This window comes from Leucoraja erinacea, chromosome 5 (assembly GCF_028641065.1).
Source record: "Leucoraja erinacea ecotype New England chromosome 5, Leri_hhj_1, whole genome shotgun sequence".
NCBI classification, from domain to species: domain Eukaryota; kingdom Metazoa; phylum Chordata; class Chondrichthyes; order Rajiformes; family Rajidae; genus Leucoraja; species Leucoraja erinaceus.
In genome coordinates this window covers 45946556-45972981 of record NC_073381.1, presented here as the reverse complement: position 1 = coordinate 45972981, position 26426 = coordinate 45946556, and the positions used below count along the sequence as shown (strand labels likewise).

The window sequence follows — 26426 nt, the reverse complement described above, 5'->3', positions numbered from 1 at the left end:
TGTAGATAATAGACTACATGACATTATGTATAAGGAGAAATGACTCTTTTCACCATTGCTATAGTTGCATGATTTAATTGTAAAATTTAGCTAGAATGGATTCAGTTTGTTTTTTTAATTTATTGAAAAACAAATATTTGATCTGTAGCATACCACATGGGCTTTTTTTAATTTATTGAAAAAAATATATCTGATCTGTAGCATACCACGTCAGTAAAGGTCACTTGACAGTGAAAAGAACTGCTCAACAAATGGCTCTTCCACATCCCAGTCTCACATTTCATGAGATAAATATGGAGTGAGGAATGCAGGGCCCACAACTGTTGGGTCATGTGATTTGTTGCTTAAAAGAAAAGAGATACGATCCTCTGACAAGCTGTTCTAAATTTAACTGTAGCCCATCAGTTCGCCTTTGAGTTAAGAGAGAAAGGCAGAAGAAAAGAGAGCTCTGAAGAGAGAAAGAAACGTAATTACTAGTTGACCGAATAAGTGAGCCTTCTCTTTGTGGCGATGAACCTTGCAGTGGGATTCAAACCAATGCTCGGAGATGCACAGACAATGGACAGTTTGGAGAAACAACTTATTTGTCCTATTTGCCTGGAAATGTTCACAAAACCAGTAGTAATTTTACCATGCCAACACAACTTATGTAGAAAATGTGCCAATGATGTTTTCCAGGTAAGTATTTCATTTGTTACCATTAAGTGGCTTCAATATCATTATTAATTTGTGAGCCTTTCCAAAGGATTGAAGGATTAACTGCACCTGTTTTCATCATTCAATTATTCAGTGAAATAAGTGAACTCTTTGGTCAAACAAGATGTGCCCCTCACAAGCAATATTACTTCATGTCCTTTTTTAAGCGTGTTTTATGCATGAGATTTGAAATGACCAGTGTTACATTGAGGGATCACAGGGAAGGAAAAGTGCCAAAGAAAACAAAATGTCAGGTCGTTATATGTTATACGTTAAATGTCAGGTCGTGTTATATGTTATACGTTAAATGTCAGGAAGATATACCAATCAAGTCTAGAAGTCTGAAGAAGGGTCCCGACTCGAAACGTTACCTATCTGTTCTCCAGAGATGCTGCCTGACCAGCTGTTACGGTTGCACTGTGTGCCTTTTTTTGTACACCAGCATCTGCATTTCCTTGTTTCTACAAGTCCAGATCAGCTTTTTTTTTAATGGAAATATCCTTAAGGAAAGTGTGACTGTTGCTGAACTGAATTACTGATCAAGAAAAGATAGGCTGAAGAAAACAGCAAAAAGAGAAACACTGAGAAAGGAACTATGATCTGAGAATAACAGCTGAATAACTTGCTAAATTGTTTATTGGAATTGACTGACATATTCACTCGATATCTCATTCCCAGGCTTCCAATCCATTCTGGCAGTCGAGGGGTACCACAACAGTGCCTTCAGGGGGTCGCTTTCGCTGCCCTTCTTGCCGACATGAGGTAGTGCTGGATCGCCATGGAGTTTACGGCCTGCAGAGAAATCTCCTGGTGGAAAATATCATTGACATCTACAAGCAAGAATCATCCAGGTTACGCAATGCACTTTATTTATAGAGGCAGTTCGGCAGAAAGTGAATATGCTCGTGAAAGTTTGCAATATTTCCTGTACATTTATATGAAGCTCGGTTTATTCTTTCGAGGTTGCTTTCTGTTTTATCATTTGACCTCTCAAGAACTATACTGTATTTAGACATTCTTTTATTTTAGTTAGTTCATAGTTATTCTTTCATCCATAGTTTTCTCAGCTGAGGTGGGGGGTGGGGTAAGTTAAAAAATATTTTAATCACCAGAACCATTCAAGAATTCAGTAAATCATAGACACAAGAAACTACAGATGCTAGAGTATTGAGCATAAAAATACTAAGTGTTTGGGTAACTCAACACCAATTTTAGGTAACTAACCAACAAACCCCACTCCTCTTTTCTCCTCCCTCTCTTCTCTGTGCCGCCACCCTCCCCCCCCCCCCCCCCCCCCCCCACCCCCCACCAGATACACACCGATTTCTCCCACTATCCCACCCCCCTATCCCCTTCATGTCGTCCTCTTTTACTCAAACCCCTTCCTCTACATCAGTTCACAACACTTTTCTCCATATCTCATAACCTTTTGTCTCCTTTTCATTTCTGGCCTTTGTCCACACATCTCGAATTAGATTTTGCCAGTCAAAACCCACCTCACCTGATTCCACGTCTAACTTGGCTGGCTTTGTCCCGCCCAGACCTCTCTTCCAACTTTTACCCCCTGCTATAATCGGTCTGAAGAAGGGTCCAACCCAAAATGTTACTTATCCATGTTCTCCAAAGATGCTGCCTGACCCGTGGAGCAACTACAACACTTTCTAGAACGGAGGCGTCTGGAAAAGGGCGAGGCGAGCGTTCGTCTGGCAAAGCGGAGCTATACAAGGTTCAGATAAAAATGACTTTCGCTCCAAACTGGAGGATGAGGCAGATGTTTGGCAGCAATGGCAGGGCTGACATGCCATAACTTCCTGCAAGGTGAAATCAGGAGGCAGCTCAAGCCCAGGTGAGCTCAATGCGTTCTACCAAGCTTTGATAGGAAGAACACTGATGTGCCTTCCCAGGCCGCCATAGGCACATAGGAATTACAATCTCAGTCACAGAGGCCAACGTAAGAAGATCCATCAGGAGGGTGAACCCTCAATAAGCACCTGGACCTGATGTTTTACCTGGTCGAGTTCTCAAAACCTGTGCAAACAAAATGGCTGGAGTTTTTACAGAAATCTTCAACCTCTCATTACTGAAGTATGACATTTCCACCTGCTTTAAAAGGGCATCACTAATACCGATAGTAAGGTGACTTGCCTCAATGACAGTGGCACTAACGTCCATGATGATGAAGTGGATTGAGAGGTTGGTTATGGCACTTATCAACTTCTTCCTCAACAGAATCTGGACCCGCTACAATTTGCCTACTGCCACGGCAGGTCAACAGAGGATGTAATCTCTCAGGCTCTCCACTCTATATCAGATTGTTGTTCAGAGACTACAGCTCAGCGTTAACACCATCATCGAAGCTGGTTACCAAGCTCATAGAACTGGGATTCTGAGCATCCCTCTGCAAATGGATCCTTGGCTTCCTCATTAACAGGCCACAATCTGTACGAATTGGCAGCAACATTTCCTCCTCAATAAACACGGGAGCATCTTAAGGCTGCATGCTCAGCCTCCGGCCCTACTTACTCTTTACTCAAGACTGTATTCAGCTTCATTCAGAACTCCAGCTTCAAGTTGTTGGGCGTGCATATCTCTGAAGATCTGTCCTAAACCCAGCACATTGAGGCAATCATAAAGAAAGCCCAACAATGCCTCTACTTCCTCAGAAGTTTGAGAAGATTCAGTCTTTCAATGAATACTCTCTTGAACTTCAACAAGTATACAGTAGAGAGCGTATTGACTGGTTGCACTACGGCCTGGTTTGGCAACTTCAACGCCCAGGAACAAAGAAGATTCCAAAAATGCTGAACACGGTCCAGTCCATCCCAGGTTCTGACCTCTCCACTCTAGTAGGGATCGGCAAGAGTCACTGGCTCAGAAAGGCATTCAGCATCATCAGAGACCCACACCATCCTGGCCATGCTCTCAATTCACTTCTGCCATTGGGAAGAAGGTATAGGAGTCTGAAAATTGTAATGTTCAGGAGCAGCTTCTTCTCTATCAGCAACCATCAGGCTATTGAACACTACAACCTCCAAATAGGCTCCGAACTACATAGATTTGGGGACATTATTGTGACTTTGCACCACTATTGTCACAGCATGGTTTTGGAACAGTGCCATCCAAGGCCGCAAGAAATTGCAGAGAGTTGTTGACCTTGCCTAAACCATCACTCACACCAACCTCCCTTCTGTTGACTCCATCTACAATCCTCGGCAAGGCCACCAGCACAATCAAGGACCAGTCTCACCTTGGTCACTCCCTCTTCTCCTCTCACCCAACAGGCAAGAGGTACAGAAATGTGAAAATGCATGCATAGAAACATAGAAACATAGAAAATAGGTACAGGAGTAGGGCATTCGGCCCTTCGAGCCTGCACCGCCATTCAATATGATCACGGTTGATCATCCAACTCAGTATCCTGTACCTGCCTTCTCTCCATGCCCCCTGATGACTTTAGCCACAAGGGCCACATCTAACTCCCTCTTAAATATACCTACAGATTCTGAGATGGTTTCTTCCCAACTATTAGCAGGCAACTGAACCATGCTCTCACCAATAGAGAGCAGTCCTGACCTCTCATCTGTCACATTGGAGACCTCCAAACTTTATCTTGCACTAAACATTATACTCTTTATCCTGTATTTGTCCACTGTGGCGGCTTGGTTGTAACCATGTATAGTGCTTTCGCTAACTGGAATGCATGCAACAAAAAGCTTTTCACCGTACCTCAGTACGTGACAATACTATAATGAACTAATTTAAACAATCACATTCTATATTAATGTTATTTTGTGTGAAAAGGTAGTGCCAGGTTTTGTCACTACTCTCACCTTTTTGTTTTCAGTGATCTGTTATTTGATAAATCCTTCTCTGTTAGCAGAGCCAGAAATGCACCCTTTCACGTAGTTCAAGAACATTTGTTTCAAAACCCTCAGCTTCATTCAGTATTTTCCCTAATTTTGTTAAATTTTGTGATAGTTTAATTACTTGATCTCTCAGCTCTAATCATCACGTCAGCACCTGTCTTCAATTTCAACATCTTTATCAGTTCAATTACAATGATAAAAGCAGCCAAATAAAATTGGAGAAAAATACCAAATACCAAAACTGTTTGAACAAATGTCCAGATATGTGGTATTTAAATTCCCAGAAGTTAATTCTTAACATCTATACATAACTAAAACTCTGGTCTTGTGCTCTTCCGTTTTTCGCGATTTTTCTATTTGCGCAAAAATGCTACGCGACAGCGCTACGATTTTTCACCAGCTAACTCGCCGTTCTCCTGAGCTGCGAGTGCACCAAGTTTCGCTCCAATCGGTGGTCTATTGTAAAAGTTAGCAACGTTTAAAAATCTTAAAAACCGCGCTTGCGCAGATCGATCTCGTCTCCTGCCAATCAGCGCCACATGGATTGGTCTCTTCTCCTGTCACTCCGCGGGACGGTCCACCCCTTCCTGCGCCATTGCGTATTTACTGGAGCTGAGGATGGCCAGCGGAGGTCTCCAACTAGACACAATTTTCAGAGGGACCGGAAGCGGCAGATGTTGCCAAACGGAAAATGGAGTATCTGATCCCGGCGGAGGAGAGTGTCCAGCGCCCGCTGTGAGTCCCAAACGCATCGCCAGCACAACGCCACGCAGCTCCAGCCACTTCCGCTCTTGTCCCCCTTGCTGGCTCCTGCCCCTCCCCATCCCCCCTCCACCCTCCCCCCCCATGGCTCTTCCCCTGTCTTTCCTCCGTGCCCTCCCCCGCCCACATACCGGCTCAGCCGTAGCTGCTAGTGCTTCCGGGCCGAGCCGAGGATCTACGGCTGATGCTCCTCCGGGGCATACAAGAAGGGAGAGGAGATCCTGGGGAGGGAGAGTGGGGAGGAGAGAGAGGGGATAGAGGGAGAGGAGGGGTGTCAGGAGGGGAGATGTTATGGAGGGAGGGAGGGAATGACTGATGGTAGGGGAAATGAGAGGTGAGGAAGGAATTGGGGGAGGGTAGGAGGAGAGGGAAAAGAAGAGGGAGGAAGTGAGGATGGAGAGTGGGGGACGAGTGGGAATAGAGGGAGAGGAGGGGGGAGTGGGGGAGGTAGGGAGTGGGGAATAGAGGGAGAGGTGTTAGGAGGGATAGTGGGGGGATTAGGGGGAGGTGAAGAGTGAGGGATAGGAGGGGGGGAGGGAGGGGAGAGGTGTTATGGAGGGAGGGAGTGACTGAGGGTAGGGAAAAGGACAGGGAGAGAGAAGTGATGGAGGGATTGGGGAGGGGAGGAGGAGAGGGGAAAGAAGTGGGAGGGTGAAAATGAGGGGGAGAGAGTGTTAGGGATGAGGGTTATTAATTTTAATAAACTAACTGAAAGGAGTTGTTAATATTACCAGAGCAAATGTTTAAGGCATGGACCAAGTACTCCACCTTGACAAAACCTTTTTTTGTTTTGGTAGAGGAGCAGCAGGGAAGAAGCCAAGTTATCACTTTCCATCCCTAGAAGATCAGAGCTAGAAATCTGGCATTGTTAGGTGAATAGGGCTTGGAGTGATCGAGTATGAGTGGAGGTTTGAGTGAGGGGAGAGTAGGAAAGGATATGAGCTTTGAGGAAATAAGTGGTGTATTACTGGGAGACGGAGGTGGATGGGTATGGGTTCGTGGAGGTGAGAAGGCACGTGTAGAGATGAGAGAGTATTTACTTTATGAGGTGAGGCAGCAACCTCTAGATGTAAAGATGGTAATCATCTGGAAAAATCAACAGGTTATTAATAAAATATCGTGTTTTTTTTAGTGTTCTCTGATGTGATACTTTATTTTACTTTAATTTTAATATATTGTATTAATAATTTCCTTCAGACCTCTGCACACCAAGCCTGACCAGCAGTTAAAGTGCGAAGAGCATGAAGATGAAAATATTAATATTTACTGTCTAACTTGTGAGGTACCAACCTGCTCAATGTGCAAAGTCTTTGGAGCTCACAAAGATTGTGAAGTGGCACCTCTGCAAAATGTGTACAAACGTCAAAAGGTACATTGATTATATATTGTCCTTTAAGGAAAATCCTGGCAAATTATTTGTGTAGTGAAATGCGGCTCTGTCTCAAATAAAATTTTAATAAACCAACTGAAAGGAGTTGCTAATGTTACCAGAGTAAATGTTTAAGGTGTGGACCAAGTATGCTATTTTGGCTACCTGGAATAGGTCTGTCGTGGTCTGATACATGTTCCTATTTTTCACAGACTGAGCTTAGTGATGGAATAGCAATGCTGGTGGCAGGCAATGACAGAATCCAGGCAATTATTACTCAGCTGGAAGAAATCTGTAAAACCATTGAGGTAAGCAACCACATTTCAATATATTTGTGAGTTAACTCATAGAAACATGGAAAAATAGGTGCAGGAGTAGGCCATTCGGCGCCTTCGAGTCATCAATATGATCATGGCTGATCATCTAAAATCAGTACCCCATTCCTGCTTTTTCCCCATATCCCATGTTTCCTTTAGCCCCAAGAGCTAAATCTAGCTCTCCCTTGAAAACATCCAGTGAATTGGCCTCCACTGCCTACTGTAGCAGAGAATTCCACAGATTCACAACTCTCTGGGTGATAAAAACAATTCTAATCTGTCCAAAATGACCTACCCCTTATTCTTAAACTATGACCCCTAGTTCTGGACTCCCCCAACCGGGAACATTTTTCCAGCATCCAGCCTGTCCTAGCCTTTAAGAATTTTATATGTTTCTATAAGATATCCTCTCATCCTTCTAAATTCCAGTGAATACAAGCTCAGTCGACCCATTCTTTCATCATATGTCATTCCTGCCACCCCGGGAATTAACCTGGTGCACCTATGCTGAACTCCCTCAATCGCAATAATGTCCTTCTCAAATTAGGAGACCATGATTGTACACGTTACTCCAGGTTCGGTCTCACCAGGAGCCATGTACAACTGCAGTAGGACCTCCTTGCTCCTAACCTCAAATCCTCTTGCAGTGAAGGCCAACATGACATTAGCTTTCTTCACTGCCTGCTGTACCTGCATGCTTACTTTCATTGACTGATGTAGAAGCACACCCAGGTCTTGTTGCACCTCCACTTTTCCTAATCTGACACCATTCAGCTAATAATCTGCCTTCCTGTTCTTGCCACCAAAGTGGATAACCTCACATTTATCCACATTATATTGCATCTGCCATGCACCTGCCCACTCACCCAACCTATCGAAGTCACCCTGCAACCTCATAGCATCCTCATCGGAGCTCGCACTGCCACCCAGCTTTGTGTCATCTGCAAATTTGGAGATGTCACATTTAATTTCCTTGTCTAAATCGTTAATATATATTGTAAATAACTGGGGTCCCAGCACCGAACCTTGTGGCACCCCACTAGTCACTGCCTGCCATTCTGAAAAAGACCTGTTAATTCATACTCTTTGCACTTGGAGAAAACCCACACTGTCACAGGGAGAATGTACGAATTCCATACTGACAACACCCATAGTCAGGGTCAAACCTTGGTATCTGGTGCTGTGAAGTGGTAACTCTACCTGCTGCGCACCTGCCCCTTTAGACATTAGACAATAGGTGCAGGAGTAGGCCATTCGACCCTTCGAGCCAGCACTGCCATTCAATGTGATCATGGCTGATCATCCACAATCAGTACGATCTTTGTTTGGAAGCAGACTCCTATTATCTCGATCTTCATCCAAAGATCAAACCTAACCATTTTATTAAATTAATTGTTAGATCAGGTTGCATACGTTTTGTAACTATCACAGTAAACATGAAATGGGTATATTCAACATTCAGCTCATCACCTTAAAGAGCAGTTAAACTGACACCACCCTTAAGTCAAATTTATTCAGCTTATGTCAATTTTTTCTCTTCTCTCATTCCTAATGTACAGATTTGTAGGTTGATTGGCTTGCTGTAAAATGTGAAATTGCCCCTAGTGTGTGTAGGATAGTGTTAACGTGTGAGAATCGCTGGTCGCGGCGGACTCAGTGGGCCAAAGGTCCTGTGTCCGCGCTGTATCTCTGAACTAAATTAAACTAAATCCAAATTAGTCTGTGCTTAAAGTAGGAATGCCATTGGTCAAAGATCAAGTTTTGAAAATCCCCTGTAATTCCTTTGAAATATCAGCTCAACCATTTTATTGTATGATAAGATCAATTAGATCTGTTTGTACTATTGGTCTACTTTTTACATAATATATTCAAAACAATATGAAACAGATTGACTCATAATGTTCAGAGAAGCTAATCTTTATCTACATCCTTTAATGATGGGAAGATTCACTGTACGCTTCTGCCGATATCACAAAGATCGTATCATGCAACATGCTGTTAAGGTCTTCCATTTCTAAACAGGTGCATCACCCAAGGTACTTGTTTACATTTGTCCTTTCGCTATTTCAATTGCCAAATATTGTGCCGTGAAATGGAAGCTAAAGACAGGCTGAATGTTCCTTACTGTTTTCTTTTTAATTTGAAGATCTTATGGCGAAAATTACAGAGCTAGGATCTTATTAGCCGAAGGTATGACCGCCATGGGGTAAAAAAAATAAGAGATGGCCAGAAAGAGCATAACTGGAGAAGAGTTTTAGAACTACATCAAATTGCAAATGGAGATGGGAGGGGGTGGTGTAGGGGAAGCGGAGAGGGGGAGGAGGCTGGAGGGGTGGCAGAGGGGGGAAGGGATGGGGAGGTGGAGGGGAGAGGGAGGTGGAGGGGAAAGGGGTGGGGTAGAGGGGGGGAGAGAGAGAGAGAGGAGGGGGGAGGGGGAGGGGAGAGGGGGAGGTTGTGGGGGGGAGGGGGGGGAGGTGGAGGTGGAGGGCGGGGCGAGGGGGAGGAAAGGGAGAGATAGAGGAGGGGAGAGAGGCGGGAGGGAGGGGGGGGGGGGGGGGGGGTGAGAGAGAGAGAGGGGGAGAGGGGATGGGAGGGGGGGGATGGTGGGGGGGGAGAGAGAGTAGAGGGGAGGGAGGGGGATAGAGAGGATGGGGGGTAGAGAGGCGCAGGGGAAAGAGGGAGGTGAGGGGAGGAGGTCGAGGGGGGGAGAAGAGGAGGAGGGGAGCCGGGCGAGCAAGCGGGCTGCGATAAGCAGAGAGAGGCCGGGGAGAGCGAGAGCTCTAGAACAGGGCCCAACTCTGGTATAAAGCTCTCGGCTTCTCTCTGGAAACCCGAGTTGAGGCGTGAGCATACTGCGCGTCGCTCGTTGTGACAGCATCACTCGGGTGCTCCTCGGGTTATCTTGGGTTCTCTCGGAAAACCTGAGCTGAGGCATGAGAGTAATTCGTGTTCAGCGGCTGGAAAGTCTCGGAAGCACCTTCGGAAGCCATCGGGATCTGCAGAACAGAGCCCACTTGCTCGTTCTTTCTGCGTCTTTTGTAGAACCGGAGGAGGGAGATGGGGTGGTGGTGACGTCACTCTTGGAAAACAGTGCCCAGCAGGCAGCCCGTTGAAAATTCTGCGCAGCTTGCCGCGTGGAGCAAAGGCATCGTGACGCCATCCAGCTCGCTTCAGCACGTTAGGATTTAAAAAGATGTCAGATTGGTGAACAATTTGAGTAAAAAAACTCTGGAAATACTAAATCAAATTTTCAGATGAGGGGATTTTTGAAATCATGAGCTAAATCTCTATCGGAATATATAAAAATTTCTCCGTTACCGCATCGGGTTTTCGAGGAGATGTGAATCAAAGAAAACGTTCAAGCAAGCATCCCCACAAGTAAAATATCCAAGATTAGAGTTTTATAATCCCACGGTACATTCTAAAATGGACATGAAAGGTCCTACCCAAATGTGTCTTTTTCTTTCTAAACAATTTACTCAAAATTCAGGGGCGGCACTGTGGTGCAGCTGATAGAGCTGCTGCCTCACAGTGTCAGAGACTGCTCGTTCTGCCTGTAACAACGTGGATTTCCTTTGGCTGCTCTGGTTTCCTACCGCATCCTAAAGACATACATATTAGTAGATGTTATTTTATAGTTAGTAATTTAATTGGCCTGTGTAATATTGCCGCTAGTGTATATAGAGTGGATGCGAAAGTGGGATTATATAGAACATGTGGGAATGGGCGATTGATTGGATGGATCAGCATGGATTGAGTGGGCCAAACTAATCCAAAATTGAAATCTAAGATTTTAAGGTGTGAATGGCATTCAGTCCCTCTCTCTATCAATCTCAGATCGATCAATATTGGTAGGGAAAACCCAACCTAATTTTGTCCATGCAAAGAGCTCTTTAATATGCTTCTAAGATTCTGCTGTGTTTACATCGCCACTTGGAGATGCTTGAAAATAATATGTTGCTTCCACTTATTGGGAGCATGGGTAAATTAACAAATGAGTCACCAGCCAGTGTATGAAATCATGAGAGGAATAGATCGGGTAGATGCAGAGTTTCTTGCCCAGAGTAGGGGATTCGTGGACCAGAGGATAGAGGTTTAAGGTGAAGCGGAAAAGATTTAATAGGAATCTGAGGGGTAACTTTTTCACACAAAAGGTGGTGGGTATTTGGAACAAGCTGCCAGAGGAGGTAGTTGAGGCAGGAACTATCCCAACATTTAATAAACAGTTAGACAGGTACATGGATAGGACAGGTTGGAGGGATATGGGCCAGACATGGGCAGGTGGGACTAGTGTGGCTAGGATATGTTGGCCGGTGTGGTCAAGTAGGGCCAAAGGGCCTCTTTCCATACTGTATCACTCTATGACTCTATCTAGTATGTCAATATGGCAAATAGTAGAAGGCTTTGGCCTCCACAGCCCTCTGGGGCAGGGAATTCCATAAATTCGCAACTCTCTGGGTGAAAAAGTTTTTTCTCACCTCGGTCTTAAATGACCTCCCCTTTATTCTAAGACTGTGGGCCCTGGTTCTGGACTCGCCCAACATTGGGAACATTTTTCCTGTATCTAGCTCATAACGTGAACCTGGCCCAAATAGATGCATGAGAGGTCACACTGTGGAAAGAAAATGTCGTTCTCTTTGGTGCTTATATAGTTTTCATGCAACTGCAGACCTCACAGAGGAATGACATCACAGAAGCAATTTTGCAAAAAGGCATGTGAGGCAACCTCTTTAAAAGCCAAGGAAATCTCACATAAATGCATCACTTTCATCCAACAAAACCAGGCATATTTTGAATAAAATGGATATTTGCAGATCATACAGATTATTTCAGCCACTTCTTTCATGACTTCAATATGCCTGGAATTTCATAGTGTAATCATGAACTGGAAGAAATACAGTGCAGAAAAATATATTGTTATTTTTCAGTTGATAGTGCGCAAGACATAAGCTGGGCTTGATATCTTCTCTGATTTTGTGGTACACCCACATACTCTCTCTATATATATACCCTCTCACTTTTCACTGTTTAAAAGAGAAGATAACCACAGCTTGCACATGTAATCAGTAGACACTGAAGAATATTGCTTGTTTGAGAAACAGCCTGTATTTTTAAATGTTGGCTAAAAATGTTGCTTTACATAAAATCCATTACAGTGCCCATCACAACAGTGAAGCCTTCTGCACTGATATTGCAATCATGTTCTGTTAAAATGAGTAATGGAGTTAATGGTATCTATTTTTTTCAGGAATGGATTCAGTTTGATAGGATAGTTTATAAATAAGCTTGGTGTGCCTTTCATTTATATGAAATATCAATCCACACTGAGGTTGTAGCCAACAGAAGATTGAGATTGTTGCTTTAACAGCCTGGTCATCTTGTAGCATTTGAGCAGTGTAGTTCTCTGAATCTTGTAACAGAGCTCATGTGTTTGTTTATACATTATATACCCATTAATACTTTTAATTTCTCTGAAGAATGAGCTATGATAATCCACCATTGCAAAAATTCAACCTGTTTGCTTTTGTTGATTGTCAATCGGCATAGCAACGGCCTAAACCTGAATTTCCATCTCATTCCGTCTCATTTTCGTGCTAGAAACTTAATCAAGGTCAAATAGAATTGGGCATTGCTTGTTGGTGTTGTTTATATCACATGCAACAATTAAAAATAAGTATGATATAATGCACATAGAGCAACACATGACTGTAACGTTCTCAGAAAAAACATAAACAACAAAAAGCAATAGGAGAATTGTGTCCAAAAGCCGTCCTGATCTGTGTATAATATTTTCCGTATATTATTGCTGGTATAATTATATATCTGATCACGAGGGATGTGGTGATGCCCACTTGGTTTTGTTTTTGCCCGTTCGCCTATATTAAAGGGCAGCACAGTGGTAGAGTTGCTGCCTTACAGCGCTAGGGACCATGGTTCAATCCTAACAATGAGTGCTGTCTGTACGGAGTTTCCACATTCTCCCTGTGACTGCGTGAGTTCTTCCGGATCCTCCGATATCCCCCCACATTCCAAAGACGTACAAGTTTGTCGGCTAATTAGCTTCTGTAAAAATTGTCCCTAGTGTGTCGGATAGAATTGATGTATGGGTGATCGCTGGTCGGTGTGGACTCGATGGGCAAAAAGGCCTGTGTCCATGCTGTATCTCTAATAACTTAAAACTTGGTTTGTGTTTGGTAGCTTGTCTAATATCACGTACACGACCAAGATTCCAGGACTGAAACCAGAAACCTGATCTCCCATGTCACAAAACATTGGCAAAAATAGATTGTACCAACTTGTCTCTTGGTGTTTTGTTCACTCGTACCCGTTTCACATGAAATTCTTTGATCAAAAAATGAGTGACCAATTGGTATGTTTGTTTATTATTGTCACCTATACTGAGATACAGTGAAAAATGTTATTTTGCATGCCACCCAATCAAATCATTCTATACGTGAGTACAATCGTACACAACAGGTAGTTCAAAGAAAATAAATAACTAGACTTCACAATTTATTGCTACACCGTTTCAGTGTAAGTGCCGCAATGAGATAAGTTGGGAGATGGGGATATACCCTAAGCTGATGAGAGGTCTGTTCAGTAGTCTGATAATAGTGAGAAGTTCTTTCTGAATTTGGTTGCATGTACTTTCAAATGTTTGTGTCTTTAGTCAGATGGGAGAGAGGAAAAGCGGGAATGATTGGGATGTAAGTAGTCCTTGATTATGTTGACTACTTGACTGAGGCAGCATGAACTGTGATGGACGGGGTTGCATCCACAACTCTCTGCAACTTTGTGCGGTCTTGGGCAGAGCAGTTGCCAAATGAAGTTGTGATGCATCCTGATAGAATGGTCTCAGTGCAGTTTAGAAGTTGGTAAGAGTTGTTGGAGACTTTCCAAATGTCCTTAGTCTTCTGAGGAAGTAGAGGAGTTGGTGTGCTTTCTTGGTTGTAGTCTCAATGTGATTGGACTGGGACAAATTATTAGTGATATTTACACCAAGGAATTTGAAGCTCTCGACTATCTCCACTTCAGCACCATAGATGGTGAATTTGGCATATACGCCACCCTGATTCCTCAAGTCGGTGACTAGCTCCTTTGTCTTGCTGACATTGAGGGAGAGGTTGGTGTCTTCATACCATGTTATTCAACCTTCTATCTCTTTCCTGCCCTCCGTCTCATCATTGTTTGAGATTCGACCCACTAAGGTGGTGTTGTCTGCAAATTCTAAATGGAGTTAGAGCAGACATCTGGGTCTAGGAGTTCGGAGAGACCTCGTGAAGTATCAAGTGAACATAACAAGTGGAGGTGTCTCATAGTTCTCTCGGTATCCATGAAGGATGTTATTATTACCTTCTAAAGAATACTGGGAAAACTGGATCCTTATAGGGGCTAGCTGTCAGCTCTGCTCCACGGCCACTGAATTCGCCCACAATCAGAACCAGAATGTATGAAATGTTAAACCCCACATCTTATTCAGCACTGACTACTTATATACGTCCAACATTTTGTGCCCCTACCCTTAGTTTATAAATAATTATATCTAATCACTTCTCTCTCCCTTGGAGAGAAAAAATCCATGAAAATCTTTTCTATTTATTATCTGGGAGCCGAGATGCAGTGGCACAGCTTGTAGAACTTTTGCTTCACAGCTCCAGCGACCCAGGTTTAATTTGCGTACTTATAGGCTTCAAGCGCTGTCAGTGTGCCGTTTGCAAATACTTCCTGTATCCAAGTTGTTTCTTCTGGATATGCTCTGGTTTCCTCCTGCATTCCATTCACTTTCATTTTCATAGATTGAATTGCCCCTGGGTGAGGAGTAGTAGATTGAATTGACACATGGGTGAGTAGTAGAATCTGGGGGAGTTGAGGGGAATGTGGGCGGAATAAAATGTAATTATTGTAAATGGGTGCTTGATGTTCAGCATGGAGTTGATGTGCTAAAAGGCTTATTTCTATGTTATGGAAATGTACCCTTATTCCTCATCTCTCACTTTCCTCATTCTGTATGCCTTAGACACTATTCTCTACCTATCATCCATGTCACAGACTGTTGGACTTTAAGTTTAATATCAGGGTGTGACAAATACTTTTGATATTTTACACGCCAGTTAGCGTCTTACTGTGGTGGAAATTTTAAAAACATTTTTGAATTTGACAAACAGGTGTTCAACAATAATGTAAAGTTTGGAAGTACACACATTACAATTTCATAATTCTGTGAAGGCAAATGAGTTGTGCTGATGTTAAAAATGTGATTTTATTAACAACCCTTAAGCAGAGTTAATAATCTTCAATCAAATTCCTCAATAGAAATCGAGAAGTGTTAAAAATAAAAGAGGAAAATAGAGATAATAATTGATTTGGGTAAAAATGAAATGTGTTTACAGGATGCTGGTGCTTAGGAGAAACAAGAAACGGATCCCCCAAACCCTCAGTCACAGTTGTAGTGATTTAATAAGAAAAGCGGTGAAACCATAACTGCATCATCAGGTGGATTAGCAGTTGTGATCCTGCAAGAATGCAGATCTATGATTTACATCTCAATTGGTTAAAGCACAAAATTGGACACAAAAACAACCATTATTTTTTTTTTCATTTTCCTCAATCAAACTGCAACAACTTTCGGACATTATGAAAAATATATTCTTTGTTTGGTTTAGTATTGAGGAAAATTAAATATTTTCCCATGCTGCCGTTAAGACCATTATCTCTCTGAGCCAATTTATCTTTGAGGTTTAAACTGGACTTTCCCCCTCTGCAGCTGGTTCTGTGCACTGCAGTCCCTGAACTCGTGCATCTTAACAGTGTTGCTGACTTAAATGTGAAAATGTGACATCCAAAAATAACTCTATTGTCAGTCTGTTCTTATGCTATTTATGGTACTTTAAATATTCTGAAATGCTCTAGAATCAATGGATAGGGAAACACTTGGGGGTCATTCTGAGAAGCATCTTGAGTTGGTTTCATCAAGCACTAAAGACAGCCAGAAGTTAGATGACTTTAAGGTAAGTATGGGTATCATACGGAGAACAGTTATAGAATCATTGAACATGGAAACAGACCCTTTGACCCAACTTTTAAAGATTTTGCTGGTTATTGGAATCCAGGGTATTAATTAATAATATGAATAGACATTGATTATATGAATAGACATTGATTATTAAAAAAAGAACACGGGAGAGATGAAGAGATGAACAACTATGACAGAAGTCATAGAACAGTGATGAAGGCTATAGTTCAAAAGCTGAATTACATGAGCAAGGCTGTGACAAATGTTGTAAAAGATCTAAGTTTAGTTTATAGCCATGTGTACCCAGGTACAGTGAAAAACATTTTTTGTTGGGCAGTCCTACTTACCCTTGGACCATGACCCCACTGACGAGCACCAGGCCACCATATCTAGCACCACTCCCAATTCCTCCGCCTACGCTGCATCTGTTCCCAGGATGAGACATTCCATACCAGGGCATCGGAAATGTCCTCGTTCTTCAGGGAACGGGGATTCCCCTCCGCCACCATAGATGAGGCTCGCACCAGGGTCTCATCCATACCCCGCAACACTGCTCTCTCTCCCCATCCCCGCACTCGCAACAAGGGCAGAGTCCCCCTGGTCCTCACCTTTCACCCCACCAGCCGGCAAATACAACACATAATCCTCTGCCATTTCCGCCACCTCCAACGTGACCCCACCACTCGCCACATCTTCCCATCTCCCCCCATGTCTGCCTCCTGCAAAGACCGCTCCCTCCGCAACTCCCTTGTCAATTCTTCCTTTCCCTCCCGTACCATCCCCTCCCCGGGCACTTTCCGTTGCAACCGCAAGAAATGCAACACCTGTCCCTTCACCTCCCCCCTCAACTCCATTCAAGGTCCCAAGCAGTCGTTCCAGGTGTGACAAAGCTTCACCTGTATCTCCTCCAACCTCATCTACTGCATCCGCTGCTCTAGATGTCAGCTGATTTACACCGGGGAGACTAAGCGAGGTTGGGCGATCGTTTCGCCGAACATCTCCGCTCAGTCCGCAATAACCTACCTGAACTCCCGGTGGCTCAGCACTTCAACTCCCCCTCCCATTCTCAATCCGACCTCTCTGTCCTGGGTCTCCTCCATTGCCAGAGTGAGCAACACCGGAAATTGGAGGAACAGCACCTCATATTCCGCCTGGGCAGCTTGCGTCCTGATGGCATGAATGTTGAATTCTCCCAGTTTTGCTAGCCCCTGCTGTCTCCTCCCCTTCCTTAACCCTCGAGCTGTTTCCTCCCATCCCCCCGCCCTCGGGCTCCTCCTCCTCCCTTTTTCCTCCCTTCTCCCCCCCACCCCCCATCAGTCTGAAGAAGGGTTTCGGCCCGAAATGTCGCCTATTTCCTTCGCTCCATAGATGCTGCTGCACCCGCTGAGTTTCTCCAGCATTTTGTGTACCTTTGGTGATAGGATGATTCAGTTGCCTGATAACAGCTGGGAAGAAACTGTGCCTGAATCTGGAGATATGCGTTTTCACACTTTTGCACTTTTTGCCTGATGGGAGATGGGAGAGAGGGAGTGACGGGTGAGACTCATCCTTGCTGGTGGCCTTGCTGAGGCAGCTTGAAGTGTGGATGGAGTCAATTTGAGGTCAGTTTGCGTGATGGCTGGGGCTGTGTTCACAGTTCTCTGTAATTTTTTGCGGTCTTGGATGGAGTTGTTCCCAAACCATGCTATGATGCATCCCGATGAAATGCTTTCTACAGCGCACCTATTGAAGTTGGTGAGAGTTGTTGGGGACCTGCTGAACATCCTAAGCCTTCCAAGGAAGAAGGACAAGTTGCTGGTGATATTTACTCCTAGGATCTTGAAGCTTTCAACCATCTCTACTTCGGCGCCATAGCGGGATATGTATACCGCTTCACTTCTAGAAGTTGATCATGGTACGAACCATGTCTGTTTGTATGACAATAAATGGTATTCTAATTCTTTGTCTTGCTGACATTGAGAGAAAGATTGTTGTCTTGACAACATGTTATGAGGTTCTCAATCTCCTTCCTGTCCTCTGTCATTATTTGATATCCGGCCCACAATGTTGGTGTTGCCCGTGAATTTGTAAATTGAGTTGGATTTGTACTTGGCCGCGCAGTCATGGGTTTCTAAGGAGTAAAGAAGGGCGCTGAGAGAAGCCACGGTATGGATGTCATTTCAAAGTGATAACATTCTTCATTTGTCAGAAATGGTACTTATCCTCATTGTGCAAGCCTAAAGCCATAGTAGTTAGTGTGATTTCTTCACAGAAGGGAAGTTTTCAAATTAAAAAGCCCTAATCAGGAACTCTGGGCAGTAATGAAATGGGAACAATTCTGATTTGGGTTTGTGTAATATGTACACTTTGTGAACCTAATATGAGAGACAAAAAGCAAAACAACGTCAGGCCAAAACGGTTAGCGTACACATGAGCAATAACATGGCAGCAGATTGATCAGTCATGAGGACGGATATGTAACTAAATCAGTTCAGCCAAGTGACACCGATGAGGAGTACAATGAACTTAAAAATAGAATAGAATAGAATAGTTTCTTTATTGTCATTGTAACGTGAACCATGTACAACGAAATTTAAAAATGTCAGCCAGTCAGTGCACCATTCAAACATTTCTAAAAGCTAACGATACATACAAGATAAAATATTAAAAGATAAGCAACTAAAATAAATATCACGAAAATAGCACGCATAAACACCCAACCCTCCATCCTTCTGTCGATTTCACAGTGTACCACAGTCCCTTAGTCTGTATCGCCCCTGCGTTCCTTGGCGGCTACATTTAGTGCTTTTATAGCAGTGGGGTAAAAACTGTTTTTTAGTCTGTTCGTCCTTGTCCTTGTAGATCTGTACCGTCTACCTGACGGCAACAGTTCAAACAGGGAGTGTCCGTGTCCAAAAATATATTCATGCAATGCATTGAAGCCTTTTGGGTTTAGTGAGTCACATCAATCTGTAAATAGATCTAAAAAGTTGGTTGTCCAGTACATTAATAAACCAACACTGATGGCCAAGACTGACTCAGATAATCAAAGCAAGACAGGAAAGAGCCGTTCATGGTGGATCTTTCAAAACCAGAATTATTTAATTAAAAATTATGTAAAGATCTCAAATAACCAAATGTATGTAAGAAGTTACAAACTCGTATTCTTATCAAGCCAGGTGAAGCAATTTGCTAAACTTTTTGACGTGTTTCATGGTTTGAAGAAACAAGCGGAGGCGGAGTTGAAGAAATATAAAGAAAATAGGGTTCTAGTGATGATGAGCTGGTGTGACTTGGCAATATCAATTAAAATGAAACCTGAGGCAGACTTAACTTCTTAACTATGTGATGGTTATAAAATGATGTTGACCAAAGGATGATGTGCAAAGACCACACAAGGCAGAGCAGAAGGAGCCAGATCTTTTCATCAATGTCGATAAGGAGAGCCAACAATTTATACACATTTGGGCCTTATTCATCCACAAGACTACTTCATATCTCTGCAGATCTTTCAAGCTACCATAAATAAAATACTAGACTTTCGAACATTGTGCTTTTGAGATGTACAATTACCACAGGTATCAATTAAAAAAATTAAATATTAAGATTTAAAGCAGCTGCACAGACATAATATAAAAGAAAAAATGTGCCTATTAATAGAAAATAGCAGGTTATTATGGGCTAAAAGTAGATGCAAATGGATTGCAATCAAGAAGAACGAGGAAACAAGTGATAAGGACAAAACATTCAAGATGCATAGCCAAGCCAACAAAGATATCACAGAATTGAGATCCGTTTTCTCATGTGATGGCTTATCCAGAATTGGATGGTGCTCCTCTGTTTCATTCATCACCGTTTGAAAGCTTTGTGGCACAGAAGGGGAATAAACACACTTTTATTTTGCCATATCATCCACCATGTGGTAAAAAAACATTGAGAAGTATTTGTAGTGTTCAGTTTTAACAATGGGATACCAATTAGGTAACTTTTGCTAAATTATACAATGGTGTTTCCTGATGCCCTGCTGTTACACCGTCAACCTTAGTCCAGCCAAATCTTTGAGGGTGATGCAAGGGTAGCAATAATGATTCAAGCCAGGAGAAGGCATTTGAAACAAAGTGGAATTTGTGTGCTAACATCAAACAATCAAACTGATAGTCAGAAGTAGTTGAAGCATTTGTAAGAGAGAGGACGTTTCATGTGGAAGTAGAACCAGAAGCATAGACCTACTCATAATAATTGATTTAAGAGTGGTAGAAGAAAATGTCAAAAGGTTATGTGGTCATGAGTGTATAATGTAACTTGATCCAATAGAAAGTGTGGAGTATACAACACAACATTTTGCTGAATTGAGTCAGGTTAGCATCTTTCCTGTGTCAAGCAATAGTTAACTGCCAACCTTAGAACTTTTTTAAGAAGATCAGAGCGAAAACTTGTAAATAAATTAAATTTGTAAATAATGTAGTTTCTGAATCACTGTTTTCGAAAAGGGTCCAACAGTAATGTAAAGGGTGATATTTGTTTAATACATGTGTATATTGCGCAGAGCATTTGAAATGACGGAGTACATTATTGAGCCATTTTCCATGCCTTTTAGTGTTGTAGAATCATACATCTCCGAAACTGGTCCTTCTGCCCAATTTGTCCATGCCGACCAAGATGGGCTCATCTTTGCTAGTCTCACCTGCCAGCATTGGGCCCACATCCCTCTAAACCTTAGAGAAACTAGGATCTGCAGATTGTTTAAGAAGGAACTGCAGATGCTGCAAAATTGAAGGTACACAAAAATGCTGGAGAAACTCAGCGGCTGCAGCAGCATCTATGGAGCGAAGGAAATAGGCAACGTTTCGGGCCGAAACCCTTCTTCAGACTGAAGATCTGCTTCAGACCCTTCTTTAGACTAGGATCTGCAGATGTTGGTTTACAAAAATAGTAAAGTATACTTGATTTACTCTGGAGGGGGAAAGGTCCCATTGGAGGAGGAAAGCATCTCTGGAGAAATGGAGCAGGGGATGTTTCAGGTCGGAGCCTTCACCAGAGATGCTGCCTGACCTAGTGAGTTACTCCAGCACTTTGTGTCTTTTTCCCCTCTAAATCTTTCTTACAGTTTCTATGTATGTCCAAATATTTTTTAGTGAGTCATTATGTTGTCAGTAATGTAGAGTTAGAGTAAAACCCTATACATATTTTACACAAATAAAGGGAGATCTTGCTGTAGGTAATGTCTCCAATCCACTGGCTAACAACGAAACGAAATAGTTGATATAAAAGTTGATCTCAGTTTGTGAGGACTGACCTAGCTCTGATGTGACAAATCTCTGAAACACAAATTCAGATGGTTACTGGAATGCTCCCTTCAAATCAGAGCTTGGGAGAAACATTTACTGCAAAGCAAGCAAAACAAAATAGAACACAATATCTTGATTCCAGTTGAAAGCAAGCACAGTCATGTAATTTAATGATCCCATTGAATAGTTAAAGGCCTGTCCCGCTGCAGCGACCTAATTTGCGAGTTTAGAAGAGTTTGCTCTCAACAAAATAAGCATGCAGGTACAGCAGGCAGTGAAGAAAGCGAATAGCATGTTGGCCTTTATAACAAGATGAATCGAATATAGGAGCAAAGAGGTCCGTCTGCAGTTGTACAGAGCCCTAGTGAGACCACACCTGGAGTATTGTGTGCAGTTTTGGTCCCCTAATTTGAGGAAGGACATTCTTGCTATTGAGGGAGTGCAGCGTAGGTTTACAAGGTTAATTCCCGGGATGGCTGGACTGTCATATGCTGAGAGAATGGAGCAGCTGGGCTTGTACATTCTGGAGTTTAGAAGGATGAGAGGGAATCTCATTGAAACATATAAGATTGTTAAGGGTTTGGACACGCTAGAGGCCGGAAACATGTTCCCGATGTTGGGGGAATCCAAAACCAGGGGCCACAGTTTAAGAATAAGGAGTAAGCCATTTATAACGGAGACGAGGAAACACTTTTTCTCACAGAGAGTGGTGGGTCTGTGGAATTCTCTGCCTCAGAGGGCGGTGGAGGCAGGTTCTCTGGATGCTTTCAAGAGAGAACTAGATAGGGCTCTTAAAAATAGCGGAATCAGGGGATATGGGGAGAAGGCAGGAACGGGGTACTGATTGAGGATGATCAATTTTCAGCATGCTGTAGCCGTAGGCAATCTCCTTTGCTGACCGGGCATTTTAATAGGCTCATTTGAATTTTCAGGACCTAGGAAAACCGACCAGTAATGTTAAATGCCCGCTAAACTTTATTAAAAGTTGTCTGGCTTCTTAAATGTGTCTCAACTCCGTCACCCCTTCTCTCTCCCCCCCCTCTCTCCACCCCCCTTCTCCCTCCACCCCACTTCTCTCTCCACCCCCCTTCTCTCTTCTCCCTCCACCCCCCTTCTCCCTCCACCCCCCTTCTTCTCTTCCCCCCCTTCTCTCCCCAACCTTCTCCCCCCCCCCCCCCCCCCCTTCTCTTCCACCCCCTCCCTTCTCTTCACCCCCCATCCCCCTCCTTCTCCCAGTCACTGAAAAGTCCCGTCAGTGGGACAGGCCCTTCACATCTTGCCTGGAAAATATATTGAATTATCTCCATGTAAAACATGAACTCACAGGTGAAGCATGCCAGCTGTCATGATGGTACCAGACAGACAATCGCCTTGTTAGAAGTGGATACAAGTAAATAAGTTATTTATTGACCATCTGAGCTATTTTTTGCTGTCTGATGTCAGCAGCAGATGCTGCTTCAACGTGTCCAGTTTTACAGCACAAAATTCAAGTCCACTCATGTATGACATGAGTTTCAATAAGCTTAGATTCCCGAACATTACTTAATACAGTTTTGGACAGAGAAGCTCTCAGCTGGAAAACTTGCCAAAGATGAGATAGCCACAAGGCCAAAGCAATTCAGTTTCTAGTGACACTTGGCTTTGTCCCATTAGAATTATACACATCTGAAATAAGTTTTGTTTCAGTTGATTAACCATTGAAGTGGGAATTTTTAATTTATATGTGGCTTACAAATCTCAATGGTTTACATATAAGTGGCCCATAGTGGCCAAGTATCCGGATGTTCTTACTTTTGAAGGAAACGCTTACTAGTGTGTTAGCTGCCATAGATTTGAGGCAGGATCAGTAGGTATGTTGCAAAGCCTACCTGAAGCGTCGCTGAAAATCTGTCGCTGCGGGTGTGCGCGATTTTGGCGCCGTTTAGAGGGGGCGGGTTTAAAACGCGATTTTCCCTAGGCTGTTCCAATCGAGGATGTTCAGCCTAGTTAATTATTAACGGAAAATCGCTGGAATATTCCGTCGCTTTAGCTATTATTAGTTTTAAAGGCTTTATATAATTGTTGTAGTAGTTTAAAAATTAACCTCTAAACCCGCGACCACCGGCAACCGGCAGGGTCTCATACAGCAGACAACAAAAGGTAGGCTGTTTATTTTTATATTAAAAAGGGCTTCTTAAGATCCCTTTATACAAAGTTTAATGTTGCGAGTAGCTCATTTTGGGCCCATTATATCCCGCAGTATTTTTCTGGGCATTTGAGGGTACAAATCTAGCGCAATGTGAATGTTCTAAACCAGCGTGTTCATAGGAACCCACTAGAAAGCTGATTTAAAATGGACTTTAATTTACAGCAATTGAACACTAAATTCCTTCCATTTGGCCTATAAATTAATGTAAATGAGATTTAAAAATCATGTTTTATTGTAAATTATTTGTGAATATTATTTGGACACTTAGGCTATTTAAAAATGTTAATCATTTATTAAGAAATAGATAGATGTTTAGATCTAGTAATTGAAGTTTGAAATTAGCTCCAATTGGCTAACTAACTAATTATATGCTTTAATTTCAGGTCATCCAAGTAAGATTGATTTATATTTGTTTCAGAATGCTTCAATCTATGATAGCTGAAAATTTCATTCAGTTCTCTTAATTTTTAAGAAAGTTATGGGCTTTTGACTGTCCACGATCACAGCTTTTTTGTTATGTCCATAGAAAATCAATAGGGAACAAGATGCTAATTTCTGAGTATGAAAATGGCCATAACTTTTTAAATACTTGAGATATGAAAGTGAATTAGGTGTCAAATTAAACTTCTTTTTATGCTTTATCTGATGGGATAAATTGCAGACTTGATTTTTAAAATCTCAAAATTTTGTAACATTGCTAGGATCAGGTCTGTAATCGAATGCAGCTCTCAGATCAACCATTAATTAAACCAATTTTTATAGGTTTTATTTTATTATTATTGAGCAAATACAGTAATTGTAGCATTTTAAAAAGAGAAGGAAGTAGGTTCCTAGTCCCTCCCATCTTCTCTGGCCTGTTTGAATTAAAATAGAATTAAAAGGCGACAACTGTATGATATAAGTAAATGGATAATATTTGCATAATACATGTGCAAGACAATGGAATAGACCAAGTAGACCCATTTTGCCATTATTGTATACTACAAAGATTCAAAACATGGTAAAGTAATTTTTCACCTTGTATTTGTAAACCAACAATTTAAAATTTTAAACATCATCGTCTACATTTGAATTTTATGGCCCATGGTTTACATGGGAAATTAAAAAATAGGAACTACAGTAGGCCTTTGGGCCTTTATGCCTGCCCCTCCAGCAAGATCATACACGTTAAGGCCCATTTACCATGATCCACAAATCCCCCGCTTTCTATTGTATCCAGGGCATATCTGTCTCTGATATGAGTACAAGCAATACATGAGCCTCTGGGGCAGAGAATTCCACAGATTCACCAACCTGAGAGGATCAATTTATTTAATTTCTAAGTGACCTATCCCTTATTTTGAGACTGTGACTCCTGGTTCTACACGCATGTATTGTAATTGTACCTGTGTCTACCACTTCCTCTGGCAGCTTGCACTATATATCCACCAGCCTCTGTATGAAAAACATGCCCCTCAGATCTGCTTTAAATCTTTCCTCTCTCACCTTGATCCCACATCCTCTAGTTTTAGACTCAATTACTTTGGGGGCGAAAGGCTGGAACCATTCATCTTAGCGATGCCACATATGACCTTATAAACTTCTATAAGATTAGCCTTCGCCCTAATTCGGTACTAGAGAAATCAGTTCCAGTCTATCCCGTCTCACCTTGTAACTAACACCCTTCACTCCTGGCAATATCCTTGAGAATCTTTTACATATCCTCTCTTGCTTTCTTCCTGTAGTATTGTGACCAAAACTAAATAAAATCCTCCAAATGTACTCACTACTTTAAACTGCTGGGACATGATGTGCCAGCTCTTGTACTCAATGTATGATCCAATGACTGCATGCAAGCCATAAGCCCTTTTCACCACCTTGTCTACCTGTGTCACCACTCAGGGAACTATATATTTGCACTCTAGGTCTCCCTCTTCCACAACGCTCCCCATGGCTCTGTAATGCACTGTGTAAAATTTGCCCTGGTTTAACTGAACTATATGCACTACTTCACACTTGTCTAAGTTAAATTCCATCAGTCATTCCTTTGTTTACTTTCCCATTTGATCAGTATCCCATTACAATCTGGACAACCTTCTTCACTTTCCTCCACATCACCAATTTTGGTGTTATCCAAAGGTATCAAAGGTATTTTATTAGTTACATTCACATACACCTAGGTGTAGTGAAGTGAAATGCTTTTTGCCATTTTGCAGCACACAAAAAAAGAATACAGACATAACACCAATGAGAGTCTTAAACACATAGAACATCCCCCCACAATGGCTCCCACCATGAGGGAAGGCACAAAGTCTAGTCCCCAACCCCAGTTCACCCATAGTCGGCCCATTGAGGCCTCCACAGTTGCCTCTACGGAGGCCCGATGTTCCTGGCCGTTCTCGCCGGGTGATGTTGCTCCGGCGTCGGGAGAGTCCTCCCAGCGGCTTGGGAACCCTGGAACGGCCGCTTCCGCACTGGAGGCCGCGGCTTCCGAAGCCGACAAGGCCGCGCCGGTTGGAGCTCCACAACTGGCGATCTCGTCGCGAGATCCCAGGCTCCCGGTGTAGTCAGCGCCGCCGCCCGCAGCTGGCTGCTCCTCAGACCCGCTCCGCAGCTCCGCAGCTCCGCGATGTTGTTCCCGGAGGTCTCAGCTCACCGGAGCTCCAGCGCAGCTACCCAGGCAAGGCATCGCCCGCTCCACGATAGCGCTCCAGTGCTGTGCCGCCGCCAAAAGCCGTGGTTCTGGGCGGTCCCCAACAGGAAACGCCGCGCCAGGCCCGCTGGTAGGCCGCGAGGACGGGTCGAAGCTGCAGCCCGGAGAAAAGCCGCCTCTCCGACCAGGTAGGGACCCTGAAAGGCAGTTTCCCCCTCCGCACCCACCCCCCACATAAAAAAATCTAGACCTCCAACAAAACACTTTAACTAACTTAAAATTAAAATAAACGATGAAGAGACAGACAGCTGCTGGC

The 26426-nt window shown here is 43.0% G+C and overlaps 1 protein-coding gene across 1 annotated transcript in view; it reads left to right on the top strand.

Moving 5' to 3' along the window:
• The first annotated feature begins 211 nt into the window (after window positions 1–211).
• The window catches only part of trim54 (tripartite motif containing 54), a 43916-nt gene continuing 17701 nt past the window's right edge, over window positions 212–26426 (top strand). Inside the window, exons 1-4 of the mRNA XM_055635502.1 lie at window positions 212–678; window positions 1375–1547; window positions 6522–6693; window positions 6906–7001. Of these exons, the coding sequence (XP_055491477.1) occupies window positions 511–678; window positions 1375–1547; window positions 6522–6693; window positions 6906–7001 (609 nt within the window). The 5' untranslated portion in view covers window positions 212–510. The remainder of the gene's footprint in view (window positions 679–1374; window positions 1548–6521; window positions 6694–6905; window positions 7002–26426) is intronic.